The 22,190-nt window shown below is 35.3% G+C and overlaps 1 protein-coding gene across 4 annotated transcripts in view; it reads right to left on the bottom strand.

Annotated features, from left to right (window-relative positions):
• The window catches only part of KATNAL2 (katanin catalytic subunit A1 like 2), a 152,533-nt gene that overhangs the window by 90,306 nt on the left and 40,037 nt on the right, over positions 1–22,190 (bottom strand). For 3 of the 4 annotated variants that reach the window (XM_033934930.1, XM_033934914.1, XM_033934908.1), the window contains exon 6: positions 17,221–17,319. The exons of the other annotated variant lie outside the window; for it this stretch is intronic. In XM_033934930.1, the coding sequence (XP_033790821.1) occupies positions 17,221–17,319 (99 nt within the window). The remainder of the gene's footprint in view (positions 1–17,220; positions 17,320–22,190) is intronic. 4 annotated transcript variants of the gene reach the window in all.

A 22,190-nucleotide genomic window follows, 5' to 3' on the forward strand; every position in this document is an offset into this window, starting at 1 on the left:
ATGCTCTCATGGAAAGTCTCATCCCCTGAAGAAACCTCACTAATCTCAATGAAAACCTTAGAGGGGAGGGAAAATCCCTTCAAGCCCCCAATAGTGAGGGTGTTGACCAAGGGATTGAACTTGGAGAAACTGTACTCTCCACTGTCCCACCAGTTCCCGAGGAGGTGAGTTATTAAGCAGATGGTCCCCGAGTGTTCCATAAGTCACAAATGACTTCACTGACCCCTGTATATTAGGGACCTTCACAACTAGAGCTAAGGCAGATTAAACATATGGAACGGACATAGATGTTCTGGATGTTTCTGACATAATGAAGGCAGAAGTGGATCCCTGACTCTGGTCAGGACATGTCCAAATGGGGGGAAAAAAACCCACACAAACAATAAATTATTCATTCTTTTTGTTAAAAAAAGCCAGAAAAACAGAGATTAGACCTCGACGATAATTAAATCAGAGCTTTGCATTTTTTATCTGTTCAGCAGAGTAGAAAAAATATAACTGAAGTGCTGAAGAGACTCCTAGGTACGGGAAGGGCTATGAATGCTCAAAATTTTACACTTCATTCTGAGCTCTGGGAGAGCTGTTTTATCCCAGCAACATGTGATAACAGCACCCGCTTGACTTGTCTCCACAGAAAAAAAAAGCATTTTACATAGCTCACCTAATTGCAAAATACATATGCACATTTGTGGCTAATTCTGCAAGTACATTCACACAATCGGGAATGAATATTTTATCTATTTTGGTAAGTGGTTGATTGTGAATAAAACAGCACACATACATTGTAAAATTTCAGAACACATGTTTTTTTTTTCCATTATATTTTTATTTTCAAATTTCATAAAAAGTGTACAGAATAATAAAATTTGATATATGTATAGTATCACTTTTATATCTAACACAATGTATGTCTGAATTTGATTTTCCCCTTCACCCTCCCCCCACCCCTTCATCACTTTAATATACTATTTTCAAATTTTATAAAAGTATATAACATAATAGAATACAATTAATAATTATTCAATAACATATTTATATCTAAAACAATATATTCTAGATAAATTTTATTCATTTTCCCTCCCCCCACCCTTCTATTATTCCTTAATCATTTGTTACATTTTGTATCATATATTATACTATATTATATATAAATTGTTTTCCTTACCCCCCCTATATGTGTGTCATAAGAAAATCTCTAAAAGAAGAAAAGAAGAAAAAGTATTCTATTATTTAATCATTACAGAATTTTGTCAATGGCCCCCATATTTTTATAAATTTATTGTATGTTCCCTTTTGTATTGATATTGATCTTTCCATTTTAAAAACATGGCATATTGTGTTCCACCAAAATGTGTAGTTTAGGTTGTTGTAATTTTTCCAATTGTTAGTTATATGTTGAATGGCAACCCCTGTCATAATTAATAAAAGTTTATTATTTTCTGGTGAAATTTGACTTTTTTTTCTCATCATTGTTCCAAATAAAATTGTATCATATGATATTGCAATATGATTTTCCATTAATTTATTAATTTGTGGCCAAATTGAATTCCAAAATATTTTAATATAAGGACAGTAGTATAATAAATGATCTAATGTCCCTGGTTCTAGATTACAGTGCCAGCATCTATTAGACTTAGAACTGTCTAGTTTTTGTAAACGAGTAGGGGTCCAAAAAGCTCTATGTAATAAAAAGAACCATGTTTGTCTCATAGATGCTGACACTGTACATCCCATTCTCCAAGACCAAATCAGTGGCCATTGAGATGCATTAATTTGATGTCCAATCTCAATGCTCCAAATGTCTCTTAGACCATTTTTTGGTTTTTTATTCAAATATCCAGATATTAATTTATACCACAATGCGGCTTGATGTCCCAGGAAGTCTGCTTTAAAGCATAAGAATTTTAAACTATATTGATTGTTTAATGATTTCCATTCAGGGAACCCAACCTGAATGGCCTGCTTCAATTGCAACCATTTAAAACTTTGTGTTTTATTAAGACCAAATCTATGTTGCAATTGTGAAAAATCCAGCAGTTTACCTTCTGAAATAATATCATCTAGAGATCTAATTCCTGCAATAATCCAGTTCTTCCAAAGGATTTGGGCTCCGCCTATTTTGATCTTGGAGTTTATCCATATGGATTGATTATTTGATTTATATATTGGGATGGGTGTTAATTTATCTATAAATCTCAATGTTTTCCAAGTATCCATTATTATTTTATTTTCTCTGTATATTTTAGGTATATTAATACTTGGTAAATGAACTAAATTTAGGGGAAACATAAGGCGCCATTCCAAATATAACCAATCTGGTGCATTCTCTATAAGTTCTGGGAGGATCCAATACATACCCTGACGTAGAATATAGGCTTGATGGTACCTATAGAAATTTGGAAAATTTACCCCTCCCTCCTTAATTGATTTTTGTAAGGTTACTAAAGCTATTCTAGGTGTTTTACCAAGCCAAAGAAATTTTGTTAAAGTTCTATTAATATTCTTATAAAAGGACCCCTGAAAATAAATAGGTATCATACTCATTTGGTAGCAAACCACAGGCAAGATCATCATTTTAATAGTTTGAACTCTCCCCCACCAAGATATATGTAGTGGGTTCCATTGTTCACATAACTCCGTTACTTTTTTTAATACATATTTTTCATTTTCTTTTACAGTATCTTCAATTGTTTTTTTAACTTGAATGCCTAGGTATTTAAATCCTTCTTCTTTCCATATAAATGGAAAAGTATCAAATAATCCTTTTACACAGTGAACATTCAAGGGTATAATTTCAGATTTATTCCAATTAATTTTATAACCTGAAAATTTGCCAAACTTATCAATTAATTTCAATAAAGAAGATAAGGTAGATTCTGGATTTCTCAAATAAAGCAAAATATCGTCAGCATAAGCCGAAATTTTATATTCCATATCTGAATATGGAATTCCTTGTATCTCCCTCGTTTGTTGTATTGCTAACAATAAGGGTTCTAATACAATATCAAATAACAAAGGAGATAAAGGACAACCTTGTCTAACTCCCCTCTGCAATTGAAAACCATCAGATATCTTATTATTAATATTTAATCTTGCAATCGGGAAGCTATACAATGTTTTTACCATTTGTATAAATCCAGAACCTATACCAAACCATTCTAAAGCCTGATACATAAAATTCCATTCTACCCTATCAAATGCTTTCTCGGCATCTAATGAAACTGTAAATGCCGGTTCATCCATTTTTTTTGACAAGTTTAGCATGTGAAATAATAGTCTAGAGTTATTGGAGGAATGTCTTTTAGCAACGAAACCCGTTTGATGCATATCTATAATATGTGGGAGAGCTTTGGCCAATCTCAAAGCCAAAATTTTCGCCAAAAGTTTATTATCAACGTTTATCAAAGATATAGGCCTGTAGTTCGAAACCAAAGTAGGATCTTTATTTGGCTTAGGCAAAACAATTATTATTGATTCAGCCATAGTACCTTTTATATTACCTTTTATAAGTTGTGTCTGATATAGTTTTAATAAATGTGGGGAGAGGATATTTTGAAATGTTTTATAAAATTCTACTGTGTAACCATCACCACCTGGAGCGGATCCAACTCTAAGAGATCTCAATGCTGTTTCTAATTCTTTTAATGATATAGGCTCTTCTAAACTTCGTTTTATATGATCAGGAATCTTAGGTCCATTTATTAGATCTAAAAATTTTTTTCCATCTTTTTGTTTCTCCAAATAAGGTTCAGAAGAATATAGATCCTTTTTTATTTTTAAATCTTTATTCATTTTTTGTGTTACAACAAGTGTTACAAATAAACTCAATAGAAACTTAAATACACACTTGACTAACTCATAGATTAATATCAAGTATAACATTAATATAATAATCCCCTGTCCCACCCTCCTTCCCAACCAATAATACATAAATCAATTTTATTGTACATTTTTTAAATATTAATTTAGTATGTAATAATCAAAATTGAAAAACCCACCCCATTTCCCTCTTAACAATTATCTTATCATGGGAAAAGTTCATTAGAGAAATCATGTTAACGGTCTTCAGATGTTTCCAGTGTTATTTATGGGAAAAATTATCCTTCTTTACAAAAATCGGTTAATGGTCCCCATATTTTTTTAAATTTATTCATGTATCCTTTGTGTGTTGCAATAGCGAGTTCCATTTTATATATGTGGCATACCGAATTCCACCAGAACATATAGTTCAATCTATCATGTTGTTTCCAATTGAATGTAATTTGTTGTATTGCAATTCCAGTTAAAATAAATAAAAGTTTGTTATTACTGGATGAAATTTGGCTTTTTGCTCTCATAGTTGTTCCAAATAATATAGTATCATATGTCAAGGCTACTGGATTTTCTAACATTCTGTTAATTTGGGGCCAAATTGATTTCCAGAATGATAGGATAAATGGACAAAAGAATAAAAGATGATCTAATGTCCCAATTTCAATATGACAGTGCCAGCATCTATTAGATCTTGAACTATCTATTTTTTGTAAACGAGTAGGGGTCCAAAAAGCTCTATGAAGAAGAAAAAACCAAGTTTGTCTCATAGATGCTGACACCGTACATTTTAGCCTCCAAGACCAAAGTCGTGGCCATTGAGATGCACTAATTTGGTGTTTTATCTCAATGCTCCAAATGTCTCTAAGACCATTTTTTGGTTTTTTATTTATATATCCGGATATTAATTTATACCACTGTGCGGCTTTGTGACCTATTGAGTCCATCTGGAAACATAAGAATTCCAAACTGTGATATTTAGCGAGATCTTTCCATTCAGGGAACCCTTTCTGAATAGATTGCTTCAATTGCAACCATTTAAAATATTGTGTTTTATTGAGACCAAATTTTTGTTGCAATTGTGAAAACTCCAGCAATTTATCATTTTTAATTACATCATCCAAAGTGCGAATGCCTGCTATCATCCAATGTTTCCAGATGACTTTAAAACCGCCAACCTTGATCTTGGGGTTTAGCCATATAGTTTGGTTGGTTGATTTACTAATTGGAATTTGAGTAAGATTACTTATGTATTTTAGAGTTTTCCAGGTATCCATAAATATTTTATGATCTTTGTATAACCTTGGCATTTTGATACTAATTACATGATTAAGACGTAATGGAAACATAAGCCTCCATTCTAGCCAAAACCAGTCTGGAATATTATCTGTGGGTTCTGGGAGGATCCAATACATACCATGACGTAAGATATAGGCTTGATGATACCTATAAAAGTTGGGAAAATTTACCCCTCCCTCTTTAATTGGTTTTTGTAATGACGCTAGAGCAATTCTTGGTTTTTTATTAAGCCATATAAATTTTGTCAAAGTCCTATTTATTTTTGTATAAAACGAATCTTGAAAGAAAACTGGTATCATCCCCATTTGGTAACATACTACCGGTAAAATCATCATTTTTACAGTTTGTACTCTTCCCCACCAAGATAAATGCAAAGGATTCCATTGCTCACACATTTCTGTTACTTTTTGTAATAAGCATTTTTCATTAATTTTCATTGTTTCATCTACTGTTTTTGTTATCAAAATTCCAAGGTATTTAATATATTCTTCCTTCCAAACAAAAGGGAATGTATCAAATAAACCTTTTGTACAATGTATATTTAGTGGAAGAATTTCTGATTTATTCCAATTAATTTTATATCCTGAAAAATTTCCAAATTTCTCAATCAATTCAAGTAGATGTGGAATGGTGGATTCTGGATTCTTCAGATATAGTAATAAATCATCTGCGTAAGCAGATATCTTATATTCTTTATCTGAATGAGGTATACCCTGTATCTCCTTAGCTTGTTTGATAGCTAATATTAAGGGTTCTAAAACAATATCAAACAGCAAAGGGGATAAGGGACATCCTTGTCTAACTCCTCTCTGTAGATTAAATTTTTCTGAAAACGTATTATTAATATATAGTCTAGCAGAAGGGGAGCTATACATTGTTTGTATCATTTGTATAAATCCAGGACCTATACCAAACCATTCCATTGCTTGATACATAAAAGGCCATTCTATTCTATCAAAGGCCTTTTCTGCATCTAATGAAATTGCAAAAGTAGGTTCATTCATTTTCTTTGTTAAATATAACATATGGAATGTTAATCTGGTATTATGAGATGAATGTCTTTGAGCAACGAATCCTGTTTGATGCATACCTATTATATGGGGGAGAGCTTTAGCTAATCTTAGCGCAAGTATTTTTGCTAATAATTTTCCATCTACATTTATTAAAGATATTGGTCTATAGTTTGATACCAAAGTGGGATCTTTATTGGACTTTGGCAAAACAATAGTCAAAGATTCTGCTATAGTGCCTTTAATACAACCTTTATTGAGTTGATATTGATAAAGATTTAATAAATAGGGTAATAAAAAGTTTTGAAATGTTTTATAAAATTCCACTGTATATCCATCACCACCTGGAGCGGATCCAACTCTAAGAGACTTCAAAGCTGTTCCTATTTCTTTTTGTGATATTGGTTCTTCCAAACTTCGTTTTATATGTTCAGGAATTTTTGGACCCTCTAACATTTTTAAAAATTCAAAACCATCTTTTTCTTTATTTAGATAATTTTCGGAAGAATAAAGAGATTTATAGAATTTTAAGAATTGTTTTAAAATAGGTTCAATTTGTGTATATGTATTTCCATTTTCATCTTTTATTGCTATTAATTTTGTTTTTCTTTTTTTCGCTTTAAGATAGTTTGCCAATATTCTTCCTGATTTGTTTGAATTACCATAGTACAATGTTTGTTGAGAAAATAAATCTTTCCTAATCATCTTAGATGAGATTTCATTATATTTACCTTTTAATTTTAATAATTCTTGTTGAATAGAATATTCCCATTTTTCTATAAGTTTTGATTCTAAATTTTTAATCTCTTTTTCTAAGATTAAAAATTGTTTTTTAATTTGTTTTTTTAGAAAAGCCGAATAAGAAATTATTTGTCCTCTAATGGTTGCCTTAAAGGCATCCCATAGAGTTTCTCTGTTAATATCATCTTTATCATTTATTTGAAAAAATTCTTTCATTTTTGTTAGAAGATTTTCACAAAAATTTTTGTCAACCAACAATGTACTATCCATTTTCCAAATTGGTCTGTTATTATTTTGATCTGTAGTTTTAATTTTGATCCACACTCCACCATGGTCAGATAGAATAATTGGATCAATGGCTGCTTGTGTCACTTGATGTACAAGATGTTTTGAAGTAAAGATATAATCTATTCTTGAAAAAGAATTGTGAACATGAGAACAGAAAGAAAATTCCCGACCATCAAAATGAAGTATTCTCCATATATCTATTAAATCGCAAGATTGAATCAAATTATCTAGTCCCATAGATTTCATAACTCTACCTGGGTTTTTATCTAATAAAGGATCCATTACAGCATTGAAGTCCCCTGCTACTATAAGATTTGAAGTAGCCAGTGGTATGATCAGTTGTTGAAGAGTTTTAAAGAATTCATTTTGGTTCGAATTAGGGGCGTATATATTGATTAACGTCATGGTAGTATTTCCCATATTCATTTCCACCATTATCCATCTTCCATGATTATCTGAAGCTTTTAGTTTAAATGAAGCAGAGCATTTTTTGTTAATTAAAATAGCAACACCTGCCTTTTTCCCTATAGCTGGTGAGAAAAAACACTGTTTGACCCATCCTCCTTCTAGCTTTTTAGATTCTATATGTGAGAGGTGGGTCTCTTGTATAAGGCATATATCAGCATCTTGTCTCTTTAAAAATGATAGGGCTTTTTTCCTTTTTATCATATGATTTAGACCGTTAACATTTAAAGACATAATTTTAATATCCATTTATTTTTAAATTTTCAGGTATTAAATTATGTATATTTCCCCAATGTTTTAAGTATTTCATTTCTCTTTTTTCCTTTATTCCCATGATTTCCTTATATATTTCCCTTTTATTCCCTCCCATCCCTCTTATCCCTCCCTTCCCCCCCTTATTAATTACGAAAACTTGGATACGCAGGTTGAGGTTAGATTTAGATAACTCCCACAAGCTATTAATAATTATCTTAAGTACTACCATTTTTTCCCCTATTTTTGTATATTTTCTTTTATTTTATTATTAATTATAAGAATAAATAAAAAGTTTTCATTCTTATGTATTGAAAGATTATTTTCTGTATTTGTATATCTTTAAATCCATAAGAATGATTATATTAAATCAATTATATCTAATAACATTTCAATTACTATTCATTTCTTTTCAGGTGGTAGAACATAAAATTTGCGTTTCAGATTTATTCTTTTCATATATTTCGTATTGAAATACATTTTAATGTATCTGAAACGCAAAATTAAACCTGAAGTACCACCTTTAACCGGAAATACAACAAACCAATCACTTCATCTTTTTTTTTTTTTATAATATTCTTTGTGATTGAAGGATGATTTTCCTTCTCACTATTACTCTGCTTTCAAAATTTCGGATTCAATCAGTACATTTTTAAGTTTGTTGAAGAAAATTTCTTCGTCGTCATTTGAGTTCGGAGATGTGTTTCAAATCATTTACGTTCCTGCCATTCAGTTTATTCTATTTATTCTGAATAATTTTTATATTTTTCAGTTTTCTTGTTTTCTATGGAGAATGTTGCTAGTTGTTTAAGTCTTTAATTTGATCCTTGTGTGTTCTTTTTCCATTGCTTTCCGTTTTGATCTATCTTTAATCGTCAATAGACTTTAGTATGAACCCATTAATTGTTCTTTAGATTGTCATAGGTTGCTCAGTTTGATTTATAAATTCCTGTAGTTTTTCTGGATCTGTAAAGTTTTGCGTTTTGTTAGCAACGGTAACCTTCATAATTGCCGGGTACAGGAGCCCAAATCTAGCTCCTAGAGATCTTAGTTGTGGTCTCATGTCTAAGAATTGTTTTCTTTTTTTTGCTGTTTCTTTTGCAAAGTCCGGGACAATGTATATTTTTGAATCTTGGCATTTAAGGTTTTTGATTTCCTTGGCTAATTGGCATATTTCAATTGCTTGTTGGTGTCTTAAAAGTTTGAAAATTAAAGTTCTTGGACCTGTTTGAGTGTTATTTCTTTGTGTTGGAATCCTATGGGCTCTTTCAATTTCCAGTTCCGTTTTAAATTTCAATGGTAGTATTTTAGGTAGAAATTTTTCAAGAAATGCAATCGGATCATTCTTTTCCACTCCTTCAGGTAATCCGATTATTCTTAAATTATTCCGTCTTTCACGATTCCGGCTGTCTTCAAGATTTTTTTTTATCTCTGTTATTTCTTTCCATATGATTTTGCTGTGATTCATGTCTGTATTTAATTGTTCTGTAATATCTTCTAATGTTGAAATTCTATTCTCAGTAATGTCCACTCTTTTAGTTAGGATTGCAGCATCTTCCATTGCTTTTTGTAGTTTTTTGTTACTATCTAAGACAATTTCTTTTATTTGTCTTAGTTCTTCCATAACATCCAGATTTTTTTCTGTTGGTAATGGGATTTTAGAGGGTGTACCTGGCTCAGGTTTCGACCTCTTATTGCTTCCTGATGTTCCAGCTCCTAAGTCAGCTTTATTTTGTTTAGTTGAAGTCATATTTCAATATATATTTTAGTTTCTTTAAAATATTTGGTAGTAATTCTTTTTAATATATTTTTAATATATTTGCTTATAAGGAGCTATTCGTTTATCCAACCATTCAACAAAGCCACTCCCCTTTTTTTTCAGTATTCTTAAAGCAACTGTAAGTTATTTGTCTTAGGCTCTATTGCAGACTCTTGTTAGCATCTATCCTGAAAAAATTTGCAGCCTTCTTGTTCTAGCTCTCCTCTTACAAGCCCAATCGCAGCTTTTACTGAGGAGAGCAATATTCCATCCAATATGTTTACTTTAATCTTTCAATGTGGATGTATATGTATTTCAGTGTCTCTCAACTGTCACAACTGTCTCAATGTCACTTTTCTTCAGGTCAAAGAAATTACCAATCCTTTTATTTGACCTTCCTCAGAGCCCAAAAACCTATAGTCTCTTATATCTGAATCTCTTGAATTATAGCAGGAGAGATTAACATTTATAGTAATCCTTCAGTTTATTTTTGAAGTTGGCAGCAAGGAAATAGTTAAAAAAAAAAAAAAACCGTTGCCAAGTAGCTTTTACTGCAGATCTCTCTTCATTTCCAGCAGAGGACAGCTATTTCAAAGCCCATTCCCTGATTTAAACAGGCATCAGGCATTTCAAAAAACTAATCATTGTCATTAGGCAGATCCAGACTTTGTAGAAATTTCTTTTTTTTTCCGATTCAAGATGGCCGCGGTCGTGGTGCACCGAGCAACTGCCTGTTAACCCCCACCTTCGGGAAATCTTTCCTTTTGCTCTCTGCCAGAGATCGTGCTAAAGAGGAGGGGAAGGAAAGCCTCCCTGGCCTCACGGCTTCACTGGTAATTCCCTGGTAATTTTTAAAAGTGAATCTTGTTGCCTCTGCCAGGGGGACCCAATCTTGCCGATTTTGCTGTTTTTTTTTTTTTTCAGCGGAGACCCGATCTTACCGGCTCTGTCAGCAGGGATCTGATATTGCCACCTTTATCAGCGGGACCTGATCTTGCCGGCTTTATCTGGGGGACCCGATTTGCTATTTTTGCCAGCGGAGACCCGATCTTACCGGCACTGTCAACAGTTGAGACGGATTCAGCCCTCCACACCTCGTTTCTCAAATAACAACTAGCACAGATTTTTTTCGATCCAAGCAATCGCGGCGCTCCGAGCAACCGCCCGCAGAATCCCACTCGGGAAACCTCTCCTCCGGCGCTTCACACCGCCGAACTCAGATCGTGCCAAAGGGGAAAGGAAGCCTTGAATCAGTCTCCTCAGGCAATATCCAAGACGGACTCATCCCTCCACACCACACCTCATCTCCCGGAAAGAAAAACGGCACTTTAACTCCCAACTCTCACTCAAAACGGCACCCCTTTCTCTCCCACTCGATTTAAAGAGGAAAACTTTAATTTAAATGTAAAATCTTGCTTTTTTTGTAGTTTTTTTCTTGAAAATTAAGCCTGTTTATATGGAGCTGTTTCTTCACCCAACCGTCATCGTTCGCGTCCAAGCCACGCCCCCCCAAGAATATAGATCCTTATAAAAATTTAAAAATTGTTTTAATATTATATTTGTTTGATTTGTTATTATACCATTATCATCTTTAATTCCATTAATATTAGTTCTTCTTTTTTTTGCCTTAAGATAATTTGCTAATAATTTTCCTGCCTTATTAGAATTTCCATAATACATTGTTTGCTTGGAAAACAAATCTTTTCTTATCATTTTTGAAGTTAATTCGTTATATTTACCTTTTACTTTCAAAAGAGCTTGCAAAACTTCATATTCCCATTTGCTTATCAATTTAGCTTCTAATATTTTTATTTCTTTTTCTAATTCTATATGTTGTTTTTTAATTTGTTTCCTAATAAAAGCTGAATATGATATGATATTACCCCTCATAGTTGCTTTAAATGCATCCCATACATTTTCTATAGATGTATCTTCCACTAAATTTATTTGAAAGAATTCATTAATTTGTGTTTTAAGATTTTCCAAAAATTTGTCATCTACAAGCAATGCATTATCAAATCTCCAAAGAGGTCTATTATTTTCTAATTGATCTAATTGTAATTCTATCCATATTCCTGCATGATCCGAAATGATAATAGGATCAATGGAGGCTTTACTCACTTGTTGCACTTTATTTGTTGAAACGAAAATATAATCTATTCTTGAAAATGATTTATGAACCTGTGAACAAAATGAATACTCCTGATCATTAAAATGAAGAATACGCCATATATCTTTCAAATCACATGATCGAATTAAATTATCTAAACCTAAAGATTTAATATTTTTACCTGGTTTTTTATCCAATAATGGATCCATTACAGCATTAAAATCTCCAGCCACCACTAAATTAGAGGCAGCCAGTGGTAGTAACATATTTTGTAGCTTTTTGAAAAATTCTGATTGATTCGAATTAGGGGCATATATATTAAATAACGTCAGGGTATCATTTCCCATACTTATATCGATATGTATCCATCTTCCATGTGGATCTGAATTTTTTATCTTTATATTGGCCATACATTTTTTATTTATAAGGATTGCAACCCCTGCTTTTTTACCCACTGCTGGAGCAAAAAAACATTCTTTTATCCATCCACCTGATAATTTTTGTGATTCCTTCATATTAAGATGGGTCTCTTGCAGACAGTAAATATCTGCATTTTGTTTTTTTAAATATGTTAATATTTTTTCCCTTTTAATTACATGATTCAGGCCATTGACATTAATAGAATATATTTTAAAAGACATTATATATTTTAATACCTTTCATTATCTTATTCCTCCTCTCCTCTTTCATATTTAATATCCAAAAAATTTTCCTCATGACACACATATTAAACCCTAATGTATCTCCCTTAATTATTCTAATAAATATTCTTCTTATCCCTCCCTTTCCCACCCAATACATTGGCTGCTTAAGGATGCACATTGGAAATATAATCCTAACATTCTCCCCATTCCAGGCAATCAATATTCATTTGTTTAACAAATTTCCCTTCTATCTATCTATATTGATCTTTTATATTTATTTAATCATTTTCCATAACATTTTATTAATGTATCATTTTTTATTTAACAATGTGTTGATTTGTATTTCCTCTTGTATGCAGTGTATTATTTAATAATTTTCATATATTCTGTTCTTTCTTTCATATAATTATTATTGTCTTTTCTTTGTATTGTTTTCCTCCATTTCTTCAATATTTCGATATGTTGTATTTCCTAATTTTTCATAGAGTCTTCAAAACCTTTTTAATATATTTTGTTAATATATCATAGGTTCTGGTTTAGATAGAAACTCTTTTAGTTTTTCGGGATCCTCAAAATATAACGACTTGTCTCCAGATGACACTCTCATTTTCGCTGGATAGTATAGTCCATATTTAAATCCTTTTTCTTTGAGTAGTGGTCTCATATCTAGTAGTCTTTTCCTTTTAGATGCTGTGTTTTTGGCGAAATCTGGTAAAAACCATAATCTTGATCCTTTATAGTTTAAGTTTTTATCTTTTTTTGCAGCATTTAGTATCTCTAGTGCTTGCTGGTATCTCAACATTTTGAAAATGATTGGTCTTGGTCTGTTTTTATTTTCTGAATTTTTTATTGGGATTCTATGTGCCCTTTCGATTTCAATTGTTTGTTTCAAGTCTAATTGTAGAATTTTTGGAATTAAATTTTCAAGGAAAAGGATAGTATTTTTCCCCTCTAGATTTTCTTGTATTCCAAAGAGTTTGATGTTCTTTCTTCTTCCTCTATTCTCATAATCCTCCAGTTGATCTTTTAATTTGTTTAATTCCAGGTTGTCGTTTTTACATCTTTTTGATTCACATTCTATAATTTCCATTTTTGATTCTAATTCAGTTGTTCTTTTGTCGTTAACTTCCATTTGTCTATGTATATTTAAAATTTCTTCTTTCATATCAGACATATTAGTAATAGTTTCTTTCAGCATTTGTTTGATTTGTTTTAATTCTTCCATGACTTCAGCTTTGCTTAATGTGTCTGATTCTTCGATAGGAAGTGGTATCTTGCTAGGTGTTATTTGTTCTTGTTTCTGTCTTTTTGCAGATGTACCTGTCTCATTTTTGTTTTGTCTAGTACTTGCCATTTTATTGTTCACTTTTCCTTGGTTATTATTATTTCTTGTATTTAAATCTTTTATATTTGGTATTCTTAGGTTTTTAATCTCTTTTCTTCCAAGATTTTGTTATATCTTTGAAATAGAAAGTTTTTCTTTTTAAGTTCTTTTCTTTTTCCTTTACCTATGTTTTTCTCACTTTCACTTTTTCAATGTTGTAGGGGAACTTTTTTTTTTCTCTCCTCTTACAAGCCCAATCGCAGCTCTGATTAAGGAGAGCAACCCTTTATTAGAGTTATTTTTCTATTTTGATCAGCTTTAAGCAATTTTCTTCTGTTTTTTCTCAGCGTCTCTCAAATCCTCAATATCTTGCTGTTTCAGTTTTTTAGAGTTCCGTTGAATATTTTTTTTTTCGTGTCTCCTCTCTCACAAGCCCAATCGCAGCTTTGCAAGAGGAAATTAATATTGAATTCAGTATTTGTTTTTTATAAGTAAGCTGACATTTATTTGTCTTCAGTGCTAAGGCACCCAATTTTTAAGAGAAATGTAAGTCCTTCTCTCTCTCAATTTTTTTTTTTTTTTTTTTTTAATCCCCTTTTTTGTCAAAGAATAATTTTTTTTTTTTTTCCAATATAATTGGTCAGAACACAAATTCCTTTTTTTCAATCAATACTGATCTTTCACTTGTAATTTGCTGGTTTCAACACAGCATTCAATTTCAATAAAACTGCCAAAATCACAACTGGTTTTCTGTCTTCCCGTTTATTGTCAGCACTTATCCCACTTCAACTGCCGCAATTCAGATTTTTTTTTTCTATATTTGATCAGATCACCTTCTGGTTTTTCACATTCAACTGTATCAGTATTGCTGCTCGCGCTAAGCTGCAAAGTCTCTTAAATCAATTGAAATACAGGCAGCTCTCAACTTTCCTGACTTTTAACAGCTTCCTTTTTATGTTTCAATATATATTTGTTCAGAATATAAACTTTTATCCTCTATTTCGCCAAACTGTTGAATCATGTATATCACGCGGTTTCAGCGCTGCATTTAAACTTCAATAAACTGTCAGCACAAACAGTTCTATGTCTTCCCAACTCTCATCCGCACTAATCCCACTTTAAATATAGCAATTCGGCTTTTTTCCTTTAGTTATATTTTGTCAGAATATATTCATTCATTCTTTACTTTTCTCAATTTAACATATATTTCAAAGTTTATTGAAAACGCCGACACTGACAGCTCTCTGCTTACCGATTCCCTTCAGCCTTTTTTTTTACTTTCGTCTCTCCGTCTCAGCGTTGCTTTCAAGTCTCTCCAAACATCCGAAATCACAGTCTACTTTCCCGATTCCTCTCAGCTTTTTTGTTATATTTGTTATATTTTGTTATATTTGATCAGAACACATACTTCGGCACTGTATTCAGTTCTATGTAACCGTCAGTTCAAACGGCTTTTCGTTCTTCCGTCTCTTGTCTGCACATACCTTTCTTCAAATATCGCTATTTAGGATTTTGTTTTTTATCTTTTACTCAGCTTTCCGTATATATATTTATATACAATTATTTTGAAGGAAAATAAATTTTTTTCTTTATTTCATTGCCCGATGGAGAGGAGCTTCAGGATCACACCTCCATCCGTGCTCGCGCTAAGCCACGCCCCCCATTTCAGAACACATGTAGTTTTGACTGGGTTAAAGAGAGTCATTCCAGGATTGTGATTAAGAGAAGGAAGCAGTGCACATACAGAAGAGATTATTTTCCTTTGCCTCTCTCTTCCTTCTACAGCTATCTCCCTGATCATCTAAACTTCCAGGATTCAATTTTCTTACTCATTTCTCTCTACCATTTATATTACGTTACATTGATGTCTTCTATCCCACCAATACCTTTCAGTTCTAGGCAGTTTAGAACAAGAAATTAGCCTGGGCATTCCCGGGGAGATTACAAGGTTGTGCTACTTATATGATGTATTATATTTTGAAAATGAAAGAATATTTAACCTTCTATATTTCACATAATAAGCAATGGTTATAAAGAGAGCATTTGAGATGTATGAGATTAAATCATGAAGGCCCTATTGGCCCTTATGAAGTCTTTGTAAGTGAATTCTAAAATGATTTTCTTATAACCATACTTAAGAACATAAGAAGTTGCCTCCATTGGGTCAGATTAGAGGTCCATCGTGCCCAGCGGTCCGCTCCCGCGGCGGCCCATCAGGCCCATGACCTGTGAAGTGGTTTCTGACTATTCCTATAACCTACCTCTACTTCTATCTGTACCCCTCAATCCCCTTATCCTTTAGGAACCTATCTAAACTCTCCTTGAACCCCTGTAGCGTGCGGTTCATAGACAACGGCACGAAAGACAAAGGCGCGCCCGGACAATTGAGCGCAGCGCGGAGGCGCACGCCGCTCTAAATTACTGTTTTTAGGGCTCTGACGGGGGGGGGGCGTGGGGCGCCGGCGTTATGGGTGGTTTGGGGGGTTGTAACCCCCCACATTTTACTGTAAACTTAACTTTTTCCCTAAAAACAGGGAAAAAGTGAAGTTTTCAGTAAAATGTGGGGGGTTACAACCCCCCAAACCCCCCACAACGCAGTGTGATGTCTATTAAGTAAAGTGGGGGGGGTTCCCCCCCATGCCCCCCCCGTCGGAGCCCTAAAAACAGTAATTTAGAGCGGCGCACGCCTCCGCGCTGCGCTCAATTGTCTGGGCGCGCCTTTGTCCCGGCGTGCTTTTGACCTGACACCGTAGCGTGCTCTGGCCTATCATGAAAAGGATAGAAGGCACGCTTTTGACCTGACACCGTAGCGTGCTCTGGCCTATCATGAAAAGGATAGAAGAGCTGATACTCAGACCATGAGACAAGTTGGCTAACTCCCGCACTTGGCACTAAGCCTGGATAATCAATGCCAGGCTGTTTCTGGTGACCAGCATTTGAATATCCGTTTTTTGCGGGGGAGTGTTGGGGGTATTTTACTGGCTATAACATAATCAGCTAAGTCAATATTGAGTTCTGGCCAGTCAAACTTATAGCAGCCCAAAATAAGCTTGCTATTTATGCAGCCCGATTTGGCTGCTAAATCTGTCTGGTTAGCGCTCATTACTGGCAGTTATTGTGCGATATAGCTGGCTAAGTTTTAGCCCCCAAATGTGAATAGTCAGCAGAGATTAGCCAGATAAGCACTATTTAACACGGCCAGGAGCCAATCCTAGCCAGTTAAATAGTGCTGATTATCAGGCAGAGTGTTCACTCTCACTTGCTGCCTAAGATGAAAACTTTGTCTGATCCCAGGTTTATGTCAACCACGGTTATTTACTGTTATCCATGCCAGTGCTAAAATATCTCTTTGAGGATAATCAATTCAACATAATCCTCAACCATTCTGTATCACCATGAAAAAACCTGCATTAATATGGTGACTAAACCTTAAAGTCAGGATTTTAACTAATGCCCCTATTTCTGTGGTTCAGAATGTCATCCATATCCTATAATGGAAATGTATGAATTATACTGACCCTTCTTGAATGACGGCCTTCTCCTGCTCCACTTGAATTCATCGAGGATACATTTAAACCAAAATCTGAAATTCCTAAAGGACTTGTCCTGCCATTTGTCTAAAAAAGGAGATGTATTATAGTACAAATAAGTGCTTCTTGAGCAAGATTAAACCATATGTAAATTTTAAAAGAATATCAGAACAAAGCTCAAATTAAAAGTACCATTTGCAGATTCAACTGGCCAATGGTTTGGAAATTGTCATCCTTAAATGAAAGGTAATGGTAATTAAAAGTATGCCGCAAAAGTAATGCTAGCTTTAAAAGACCCTACTAGGAGCAAAGAGTACAATTTGACTACTGAAAAGATATTGAGAAAATTGCAAAACATCCAAAAACAAGAATTCTTATAAGTTACAAAATATTTATCTGACAAGCCTGGGCAAGTCACCTGATCCTTCACTGTCTCAGGTACAGATAGGGAAAATGTTTGAAGTACCTGTACGTAAATCGCTTTGAGTATGGTTGTAAAACTACAAAAAGGCAGTATATAAGTCCAATTCCCTTTTAAGCAGACATTTTGTTCTGGGAGTTTTGCTGTCTGCCTGGTGCCAAGATCAGAGACATTACAGAGAGTTAGCCAAAACTCTTTAAGACTAATGGAAAATTAAGTTTATACCTTCAATCTTCTTTTTGTTAGTCCCTGGGGGTGTTCAATCCCAACCCTCAGTTCAGGTATTGCAGAAATCCACAACTTTTCTGAGCACATGCTCCACCCCCCTTGCCCTGAGAGCTAGGAAGCATATCCAATAAAGTCCCAAAGCCCCCATCAACAGGATGATCTCAGGGCTCAAGGGTCTCTCATACGAAGAGAGAGACAGAACAAATTGCAGCTCTACATTCTCGAGGAACGTAGGGAGAGGGGAGACATGATCGAAACATTTAAGTACCTCACGGGACGTGTTGAAGTGGAAGATGATATTTTCTTTCTCAAGGGACCCTCGGCCACAAGAAGGCACCCGCTCAAACTCAGGGGCGGAAAATTTCATGGCGACACCAGAAAGTATTTCTTCACAGAGAGAGTGGTTGATCATTGGAACAAGCTTCCAGTGCAGGTGATCGAGGCAGACAGCGTGCCAGACTTTAAGAATAAATGGGATACCCATGTGGGATCCCTACGAGGGTCAAGATAAGGAAATTGGGTCATTAGGGCATAGACAGGGGGTGGGTAAGCAGAGTGGGCAGACTTGATGGGCTGTAGCCCTTTTCTGCCGTCATCTTCTATGTTTCTATGAACTGGTTTGCTCTGCAAAATATTAATAAGTGATAAACAGACACAAAGGCAACTCAGCAAAACATTGAGGAACAATGTAGAAATAACCTGTAGTGTGCAGGATCTGTCAACTGGCTGGAAAATCTTCAAGCCTGTAATAAGAGTAACTGAGGCAGAGAGGAGCAGGCTACTCCAAACAACTGAGTGAATACAGAGAGGGCGAGTTGTATGGAATCCTCCAGGGACTAATAGAAAGAAGATTATCGAAGGTATAAACAATCTTCCATTCTGTTACGTCCCTTCTGGAATCCATACGCTAGGTGACATACCAAAGCCACAGTAGCTAGGGAGGAACAGAAGAGCCTGCTCTCAAGCCTGAGGTCCTGAAAACAGCATCAGAATGCGCCGCCACAAACAGGGTAAAAGTATGAAGAGAAGACCAATAAGCCACCCTGCAAATTTCATCAGGATGAATCGTGCGAGATTCTGCTCATGATGCAGCTACACTTTTCAAATGTGCTTTAAGAGAGATCAGCAGCTACTTGTGATGTAAGTTATGGAAATGAACATTCTAATCCATCAAGCGATCGAGGACTTGGACGCCGACCTACCACAGTGAGGCGCAGCAGTTAGAACAAAAATGTGATTAGACAGCCTGAACTCAATAGTCCTTTCCAAATAATGGAGCAAGATCCTCCAGACATCCAATTTGCTTAGATCTGATCTTTAATTGTAAAATAAGAACAAGAAGCAAAGCTATTGCAAAAGACTTCTGCATGGACTGCTTTCAGAAACTGTAACTGGATATGTTTCCTAGCTCTCAGGCTAAGAGAGTTGTGGATTTCTGCAATACCTGGACTATGGGTTGGGACTTAACACCTAGCATATGGAATCCGGAAGGGACATAACACAATTAGTAAGGGAACTCACACAAGAAAATGTGATACTGGACTTGATGCTTACAAATAGGGAGAATGTTTCTTATGTCCAGTGAGCATTGGAAAGGAGTGATTCAGTATTAGAGCACAGATGAAGATAATTCAAAGATAAGAGCACCAGACTTAAGGAAAAATAACTGTCAAGATGGGCACAGTGAAATGTAAAATTACTTCTCAATTTTATTTCCTCGAGTTCTGCTAAACCAGTCCAGATGAGTGGGTTATATCCCCTTGCCAGCAGCTGGAGCTAGGGGGGAAAAAACCCTCAGATCTGATTTTTCACAGCTTATAGGGGCAAGTGCTGCCTTCAGCAACTCCTACATCACAGCTAAGACAATCAAAGGAAAATGAGATAATACTATACACCAAGAATTTCAGAGTGAGCTACAACATACTTCACTGTTAGTTTTCTGAATTTGTCAGACTAAAGGATTTTGATTGTCATGGCTCTCATGGTTGAGTTCTGGAATAGTCTGGCAGGACTCAAGGAAAGGAAAATAACAGTATACCCAGCTACTTGTTCCTTTATTTTTGGGTTGAAGCACATGCTCATCGTGAAGTTTTGCTGAGCCAATCTGAATCACAGAGGTGCCCCCACCTTACCCTTCATAAAGCCACAGCAATTTCTTCAGATCCTTATACTTCAAAAGTCTTGCGAGGTCCTACAGGGATCTCCATCTTAGACCAAATTTGACACCCTTACTAGGGTACCTGAGACCTATTAGTTTCACTCAGCTTGTCTCATCAACAAATAGCATGGTCTTGCCTGACATCATCTGGACTGTCTTTTCCCAAGCTAGAGGCCAGGACTGCTGAGTTGCTAGAAGACAGTCTCCAGCTTTGGCTCTAGACCTAGACTTAGATCTGTTGTTTCTCTACCATAACCAGTGTCCCTGCTTCAGCTGTGCTGGATCACATCTTCCCTCAACCAAGCCTAATAAACTCACCTCTGAAAAATAACTATGAAAGGGGTTCATGATCTATTTCCCTGCCAGTGAAAAGTCTCCGCTTCAGGTTTCTTCCAGCTTAACAAGAAAGTAGCCTTTTAACAACACTGGGTTAACAGAGATTATCCTGAAAATGTGTTTAAACTGGGAAAGATGCATGTAGGTCTGAAGCAAAGGTACAATGTACAGGTTCATTATCCTGGAGCTTATGATCTGTAGAAAGGACTTATCAGGGTGGATGTGGAAATAGGAGATTTGGACACTGAAAGTGAAATTGTGAGCCCCCATGTTCCTCTGATGAGCAGGAGTGATGGTTAACATAAAACAACATTTGTATAACAGAACAGAACTCTAATAATATGCCAGAAAGGGTAGATCAAGCACTCAAGAAGCATTCACTCACCAATAAAACACATTAAAATTAAAACTTATTATCCCACGGCAACAATGAAATGATGATTTTAACAATGTCTTAAATTTCTTCAAGGAGCACTCAGCATGGAGGAATACCATTCCATAATGTTGGTGCTACAAAGAAAAACACACTCCTATGTGTGGACTCCCAACAAGCTCTTGACAGATTTGGGATCACCAACCCACTGTCCAAAGCAGACCTCAACATCCTAACAGACACATAGGGCAATACCAAGTCAGTGAGATATGAAGGCCTCATTTCATAAAATGCTCTGTGAGTGAGCATTATTGCCTTTAATTGCCCATCCAAAAGATTCTGGGAGATGTTGCCCTAGAAAATAAGGGTCACTTCCAGGGAGGCAATCTCCTCTTGTCCTAGTCATGGGACAGCTCTAGCACCACCTAATATTAAACAAACTCCACTAAGCAAACTACAGAGGGGCCACCCCTATTCATACAAAACTCACCATTCAGCCATACTTTCATACACAACAGATGGAAAGTGGGGAAAAACTACCACCCGATGAATAAATAATCTGTTATTCATTCACTCCAATAAGTAGCTGTAAGCTCAAATATCCATACAAAAGGCTGAAAGATCCCGTTGCAGCTCTAGCACTCCAAATTTTCTCATCAGAGAAAAGTCTTCTGGTTCATGTGCAGGATACATGAGGAACCACTGCACACGGCTCTGTGCACACTATGGCTGTGAGGAGGAGGGAGCAGGCCACAAGATGACACTGGGAGCATCGGACCGTGGGCTGCATAAAACAGCCAGGTTGGAGCCAGCCAGAAGGTTAGACACCTGCCGGAGGGAGGCACAGCATGGAGGGAGGGAGACAACAAAGGTAGGGGGAATGGATTTATTTTCAAGTTAGTGTTTGAATTGGGTCAATTTTGAGCATTTTAATCTGCTGTCTATCTTTTGCACTGCTCAGAACGAAATACATTTGTTTCTTTTTCTCTGGGAGTTGTACAGCATGCAGAATCTTGAATCTTAGGGTGTTTTTTTTTTTTTTTTTATATATTAGTACTTTTAGTTTTTGGTCCTGTATTTGCATAGGGGTTATCTGTGTTCTGGTAGGAATGAATGTTGAGAAGCATAAAATGTGTTTAGTGTAGTTTAATTTTGTGGTTAACCATTACCATTTTGTGTTATATTGTGTGTGTATACAGTGGTACCTCGGTTTATGAGTGCACCGGTTTGCGAGTGTTTTGCAAGACGAGCAAAACATTTGCAAAATCGGTGCCTCGGAAACCGAGCATGGCTCGATTTACGAGCACCCCCTCCCCCGCAATCCAGCACCCACCCCTGCGATCCGGCACCTCCCCCTGCCTCGAACCGGCACCCCCACGCCACGATCTGATCCCCCCTCCCCCCGACACAATTGGGCACCCCCCCGCCACGATCTGACCCCC

Source organism: Geotrypetes seraphini, chromosome 1 (assembly GCF_902459505.1).
Source record: "Geotrypetes seraphini chromosome 1, aGeoSer1.1, whole genome shotgun sequence".
NCBI classification, from domain to species: domain Eukaryota; kingdom Metazoa; phylum Chordata; class Amphibia; order Gymnophiona; family Dermophiidae; genus Geotrypetes; species Geotrypetes seraphini.